Source organism: Anser brachyrhynchus (assembly GCF_964034855.1).
Source record: "Anser brachyrhynchus genome assembly, chromosome: 6".
NCBI classification, from domain to species: domain Eukaryota; kingdom Metazoa; phylum Chordata; class Aves; order Anseriformes; family Anatidae; genus Anser; species Anser brachyrhynchus.
Genome location: NC_137700.1, coordinates 41,812,318 through 41,819,758, shown reverse-complemented (window position 1 = coordinate 41,819,758; position 7,441 = coordinate 41,812,318). Strand labels below are relative to the sequence as shown.

At 38.5% G+C, this 7,441-nt stretch overlaps 1 protein-coding gene across 6 annotated transcripts in view; it reads right to left on the bottom strand.

Moving 5' to 3' along the window:
- Positions 1–7,441, bottom strand: part of EDRF1 (erythroid differentiation regulatory factor 1) — a 31,403-nt gene that overhangs the window by 8,079 nt on the left and 15,883 nt on the right. For all 6 annotated transcript variants that reach the window (XM_080598526.1, XM_080598527.1, XM_080598528.1 and 3 more), the window contains 7 exons: positions 6,924–7,082; positions 6,517–6,666; positions 5,375–5,528; positions 5,011–5,126; positions 4,043–4,206; positions 1,058–1,221; positions 284–342 (listed from right to left, as the gene is read on the bottom strand). In XM_080598526.1, the coding sequence (XP_080454652.1) occupies positions 284–342; positions 1,058–1,221; positions 4,043–4,206; positions 5,011–5,126; positions 5,375–5,528; positions 6,517–6,666; positions 6,924–7,082 (966 nt within the window). The remainder of the gene's footprint in view (positions 1–283; positions 343–1,057; positions 1,222–4,042; positions 4,207–5,010; positions 5,127–5,374; positions 5,529–6,516; positions 6,667–6,923; positions 7,083–7,441) is intronic.

Below are 7,441 nucleotides of genomic sequence, written 5' to 3'. Positions count from 1 at the left end.
CTATATGAAAAAAATCATTTCTCTCACCTTGATCTTAAGTATCACTGCCTCAAAACAAGCAGCTTAGTTTATGCAGCACGCATGTAAACTATATATATGTTTAAGTGACAAATATACTCCTACCACCTAAAATGAGCTCCACTTCTCATTTGCAAGAAGAAAAGATTAAATAAGCAAACACCCACAAAAAAAACACAAAAGAAGCAAGCCCCCTTTCCTTGTTTCAAAATAGCAGCTGCCCTTCCTGCACTGGACAATACCTTCCTCCCTTGCCAAGTCTTACCTGGAACAGACACACAGTTGAGCAGTTTGCTTCTGACAAAAGTAAAAAGGTCACAACCACTAAAAACAAAGCAGAATGTTTCATAGGTTTATTTAATAAATAAAAATTTTATTTAAAAATATGCTTTTATTTATTCACAGTTTCAAGTCTGAAAAACATAATACTATTCTCCATCAAGTCAAAACACAGCTAAAACCATTCACTTCCTGTTGTAAAAGAAATACCAGTGATGGCTAATATTTGCAAGGACCTTGCAAAGCTAGAAAGGCACCCATTTTTGTGCAGGACAGTAACTTCAATAAGAGAAACATGTCCACATATTCAACAGGAATCTCCTTGTACAACTTCAGTTCATGTTACAGGTTAAAGTGTTCCAATTAAGCTTTGCTTACAAAGTATATTTCATTAAAAATCAAACCAGAGCAACTGTGAGATTACATTTTAATGCAAAATATTTGCATCACTGCCAAGCCCATTACCTTTAAGAGAAAAAAATGTGCATTTCTCCAAGATAAGAAATTAAGTTTTTATCCAGAACCCCAACTTTGCATTTCAAACAACGAAACGCTAATAACCGAACCATTACGGAGCTATCACAGGATAAGGATCTCCTGTTCTTTCCCCAGGTGTACTGTGTAACAATATAGGCAATATTCTTATCACCTTTGATAAATCCAAATATAAATCCAAATCCCACATGGGAAAAAAATACCACTGCTCCCACGCAGATGCAAGGCACTATTTCTGCTCATTTGCAGCACTTAAGTCACTGACCTCCTCCAGTACCAGCTTCGCTACTTTGAGTCAGCTGCTCCAGCAGATTTAGGATTACCTCTATCCGCTCCAGCAGAGTCATGCTTTTGTTAGCAGTTGCACGCAACAGAAGAGAGTAAACTTGCTTGTTTGTTTTAAGAGTTATTTCTTCTTCATTAATGGCCCTGAAAAAGAAACAGATAAAAGCTATTAATCTGACCACAATATTTAATTCTACAAATTATCAAGACGATCATCAAGGTTATTGTGTAATAATTGTCCACATGGTTGGTGCTTGGATTTGAAACTCTTACTTCCTTAGTTCTTATTTCCTGCCATTCCACAGCATTGCAGGCAGAGCCTCTGCTTACACTGCAAGAGGGATAAGGAGTTCCAGTTTTTCTTCAGCTCCAGCCTGGCCATTTTATTAAGTTATAATCCCAAAACACATTGTAAACCCTCCAGTCAATGTCTCTGTGCCAAACCTCTGTGCTTTGGTCAGAGTTTGGCTAATCTGATCAGGCCAAATGCAAACAGACACCTGAGCACTTGTGGGATGCTATTTGCTCCTGTGCCGTTGCCTCCCATTCGCTCAGCCCTACAAACCACTACGGACATCAGCTTCCTGTTGAAGTCTGAAGCCCGTGATCTGGCCTCATTCTCTCTAGTTCCATACACCTAAATTACTTCCACACAATAGAGACTTCTCCATGCCCAAAACCTTTACACAAGAGCTTTTCCTCTTTTCCCAGTCTGCAGTCAAAGCTCCTGTTAGTATTTGTCAAAAGGAGAAAACTGATCTAAGTCACACGAGTGCCAGCTACTGCTTCAGCAGTGTCACCCCTCCTCTGTGCCACCCCACGTTTAACATCCAAGACTAATAAATGACCCAAACCAGAAAAAAGAAAAAACTAAAAACGCTACTGCTGGTATTACAAATAAATCAAGTATGCATGCATACAAGTAGCAGTCAGTTTAATTATAAATGCTTCAGGAATTAAAAATTTAATTTGCTTTACCTTTTTGTTAACACTTGGCAGAAATCAGATTTATTTATTAAACAGAACAGGTAGTCAAAAATAATAAAAGCCACTGAAATGCAAAGTATTTCCAGGATAAGCTACAAGAATTCCCAGAACAAAGTATTAATTTCAATTACTTCTTTCCTCCAATTTACATAGCCACGTTCAGTTATGCTTATGCATTTAATTTCTAGAAGGTAAGACTGATTTCATTCAGTTTTATTGCTAGTCTGCAAGTTTCACTATCAAACAGCTTTACCACATGTTCTTCTGTTCTCTGCCAAAATGCATTCAAGACTCAAATAGTATTCATGAGCTCTAATTTCCTCCCTTTTCAGCTTGCTTATTAAAACCCAAGACAGGCATCATTTTCTCCTTCTGTAAAGCAGAACTAAGGAAGCATATGGAAAACCTATACAATGTACAAGGCACTAAAAAGGATAAATAAAAAGGTAGTTTTAAGCTGAGCCTCAACCCTCTGCTGTTTCAAGAAGTTTAAGACGTTACAGCAACACTCCCATTTCACAATACTCAAGTTTGAACTGCAACCTGTTCCCTGTGTGAAATCTTCAGTACAAAGCCTCGTTCAAGAGAGGTTCAATGGTAAGAAGTAAATGGAGAAAAGTTTGTTACACAACACTTAGCCAGGTCATCAAGCCACAGAATTGGAACAGTTTAGTCAGTTACCTGGGACATCTACTTGGTTACATACAGGTTACACTTTAATCCTCTGCTTTTCACATATTCAGATTGCCACCTTGTGGAAGCTCTTTTCTCTAAGCGAATGCACCTAAGCCATCACTAAGTCTCATGTTTTTCCATTTACTTGTCTCCTCTCAGCAAACAACTTATTGTGCAAGATGAATTCATCTTGCAACTTACTGCTTCAAAATAACACTTAACATCAGCAGCATTTTAACGTCACGAATGATTAACAACTTCCAACTTCATCTAGTAAAAGAAATAACAATTGTAGATTGCAGAAGCTACAGCAACATGACACATTTGCAGCTGAGGGGATAAAAGGTGTTCTTTGGATCCCCAAAGCAACACCACACACGTTCACATCTAACCAACTGAAGCAATGATACAACAAATTACACTGCCACACCTGATCACAGCAGCACTTCAAGGTCAACAGAAAGAAGATAAGCCAGGCATGCTCCAAGCTCCAGCACAAGACAGAAGATTGTTTCTTCTTGCACTCCATTTGGCATTAGAAAGGTAACAATGAGCATTTTCCCCACATACATCCTTCCGTTTACAGCACTACTGGTACACCTACATTTATTCTGAAGTGTTCAGAATGTTCAACGTGAGCTCAATGTTGTCACTGGTACATTTTATTATCAATATCTATCTAAAGATCAGTCCTACACAGCAGCTTCTCCCCTCACTAACCTTGAGGTATCCTGCCACAGATGAATACCAACATCAGTAAGACAGAGGACCCCATTATAAACATACCCAACGCACTGAACAAACACTTCTATTTACAATAAATAGAATCAGGACAGTGAGAAGTATGCCAGCAGTTTATGGCAGTACAGGTTAAACTGTTTCATGTGTGCATTTACACCTATGAAGGACAGGAGATTTATATCCTACGAAGGATAAGCTAGATGCTTTATGCTCTCTGATATCTGTGATTTTTTAACTGTATTGTGCTTTTTATATAAAAATTACAACTTATTTTCTTGAATAGAGGCCATTCAGGCTAATACTTTGTCTGCTCTCAGTCTCGGAATCCTATCAGGAAAGGAGAGAGAAAAAAATGCTGAGCCTAGGCACACACAGTGAAGGTGTTTCTTGGTCATAACCTCAGTTACACACACAAAAAACATTCAAGCTTTAGATGATCAATGAACACACCAAAAGTCTCCCCCAGAAAAGAATCACACTTTAGCATGCCTAGAAACGTACAGTCTGTACAATTTATGTACCCACAGCACATCTACACAACACATATCAAGGTTCAACTTACCCACTCTTCTTTTTTGTTGAAGTTAACAGTTTAATGGACTGGAGGAGAAGGAATGACATTCTAGACTCAAAAATACTAAGTAGCTTCAGTACTTCTTCCTTGTTAAGGGCAGTGGAGGAATCATTAGGTGATGTATTTGCAGTACTACTCTCATCTTTACTTATCTACAAAAAGAAAAGCGAAAAAACATTTCACCCAACTCCACCATTAGAAGAACTGCGATTAAGTCAGATGACCATACTTGCAGGGTTGCTTACACTTTACAGGAGTGGTACCAACTGCACAATTGCTGGCTATAAGGCCTCAGTAATCGGCTTGTACTCACACCTACACAAGTTATTACAACTACCTATGCTAAATGTATTTAATATTTAATTATAATACCAGGCAAATACGGACTTGAATATTCAATCTGCTGCTCAAATTGTCAGTAAAAGATGATCACATCAGCAAATATGAGTCGATGTTTATCTAGGCATCAAGAACACTGCCTACAGATAGCCTTCCACGTTTTAATGCTGAAATATTACATAGATTTTATAAAAAAATCTAAACTTCAGTGGCATTATATAAAATGCTTTTTACGGAGGTTAAATAGAGGAAAAAAAGACTCTGAATGCAGAGATCAGCACATCAAAGCAGCAAGATAGAAGGGGAAGGAAAGTCTTGGAGAGATTTCTTGTTCTAAAAGCCAAGAACTTATGGTTCCATTCCATGTCGGATTATTAGTGTTGCAGGAAGAGGTGGAACTTCTGACAACACTCAGATATAGGCAGGTTCTAGAATTTTTTTCATCTAATTCCACCTAACAGCTAGAACTACACTACAGTAGGCTCAAACCCTGTTTATATCATTTAAGCAGCTAAGCCAACTGAGCAGACAAGCCACACCTTAATCACCAATTGACCGATTTTATGCAAATGCACCAGACAAGGGAGCAGACAATCGATAACTTGACTTCTGTTTACCTGTTCACTCTCTGCTGCAAGCTCTTTTCTGATGAGCTGGAACGCACACTTGGTCTTAACCATTATATCGAGGGCCCCAAACAAAGTCTTTAGTTTTCCAGCACTGCTGTTCTGACCTGAAAATCAAGGACACTGTTAATGGCTTATGTTCTGGTTTGTGCTTTTTCTTTCTTCCAAAGACTGAGATTCTCATTAAAAAAGCACATATTGTTCTAGTTGAATGAAAAACAGTAAAAGAAAAGCCTCTCCTCTTCCAAACAGGACTATTCTGAGAAGCAGATTACTCCTGCTTTCATATGCAGTTATTTAGAAGTGAAATAAGTTAACAGGAATTTAGAGGACTACTGCAGAAAGACAGACTTACTTGCCATCTGGAATTCTGCAAATGCCACTCTTTCCAGCTGCACGCGAAGAAACTCACAGGGTGCATCCTTCAAGAGTTGAAAGAGTCTCACTGCTTTACTATAATGGAGATCAGCAAGTACACGATGTTGTTTCCTCAAATGCTCATCACCAACCTGCACTCCGAATAGGGTACATAGTAAATGTCAGATGATTTGTATGTTCATGAAATACCCATTAGAAAAAAGTGTTATGCAAAGTGTTAGGTACCAACCATTCCTCATCTCATTTCAAAATTGTTCATCTAAGTGTCTGCACACTTCTAGAACGCATCACTAGCCTACCACCACTGAAGTTACTGTATTTTCATAGTTAATACTAACGAATCCATATGAAGTAGAACCAAGTTAATCATAAGAAAAACAAAAAACTAAGATACTGCACGGCAATGTAGACTGGCATACTGCTTCCTAGGGCTTTAATAAGTCATTAGCAGACAGCCTTCTGATGGATCATTAGCAGAAGTATCACAGGAGTGACTTGGAAGCAAAACCAAACTGAAGATAACACTCATCATCAACAGCCTCTATTGTTCCAGATAGCTTTGCCCAGTCAGACTGTAACAAAGCTCAAACACTATGAAGGACAGGAGGGCTACAGGGCAACCTCACTGCTCTCTGCTCCCTGTAGAGGGGAAATGAAGGAGGTGACAGTCTCTCCTCCCTGGTAGCCAACGATAGAACGCATGTGAACAGCACAAAGCTGAACAAGGGGAGGTTCAGATGAGACATTAAGAAATTCTTTATCTTGAGGGTGGAAAAACACTGGGACAGGCTTCCTAGCACAGTGGTTGATGCCCCACACCTGCCAGTATTCAAGAGACATTTGGATAATACCCTCAATAACATGCCTTAACTTTTCATTAGCTCTGAAGTGGCTGGGCAATTGGACTTAGTGATCTTCATAGATCCCCTCCAACTGAACTATTCTATTCTAGTCAGAAGTAACAGCTTATTCGCAGATCAGCGTGAAATACATCTTTCTGGTTAAATCATTTAAATGAAGATATTCTAGCTCTAGGTAGACAGATAAATATCAGTCTTCACAAATATTACACATTAAGCATGGAACCTATACAGAAAAGTGAACAGTTTCTACTAATACCTGATTTCTCAGGCAACTGTGGTACATGGAAGCAAGCCTGTGGTGGATGGTTGCAGCCCGATACTGGCAGAGAGGCTGCCGTGGAGACACTGTATCGACATCACAGTATTTCAAGGACTTCATCATGGCTTCACTAACTTCCTTCTCTATCTACAAAAAAAACAAAGCCACGTAGTCATGTTCTAGTTTCAAAGTAATCACACTATGTGGAAGTGTAAGGGTTAAATCTATTAAACAAAACCTAAAAACTTTATATGACTCAAGTTTTATGGTTTGCAAGAACTACTTCATACAAGATTTTAATCTAATAAATGTTTACAAGTTATTCCAGTATCAGCTGCCTGCTGTTCAGTTTTTCAAGAAAATAGCTTATTTTATCAGATTTTGTCTCAAATCCTCTTCATTACCTGTTCCTGAGCCTTTCTAGATAAGGGAGCATAATCCTGCTGTAGGGTTGCCATAGTGAAGTATGTCGTAGACAGCTCCCAGTTCACAGAATCCCAAACAGCTGGATGCATGTCTCTCTTGCCAAGTGATCTTAATGCTCTCAGATAGTAGTCAATAGCCTACAGATTGTAAAATAATGCATTTATAGTTACTGCTTGTAGTGATTATAAATACAAGTTCATTTCCTTTTACCCGTTCTCAAGGAATGATTTCAAAATACGCCTGAGCCTTCTTTAGTATTTTCCTTATACCCATTTTGGTCATAGTTTTTAATCCTGACCAATACATTCCCTTCTCCTTTGTATGTGCTATTGCCATCTGTTAAATATCAAGATCTGAATGTCACAGCACTTTGCGTATCAGAGCAATGGAATCAAACCTAAACACTGACAAACAGAATCTATTTAATCTTAAAAACCATGAGAAAGCATTTCTCAAGATAAATGCCAAAACATCAGAAGTGCCGGTTACATTATGG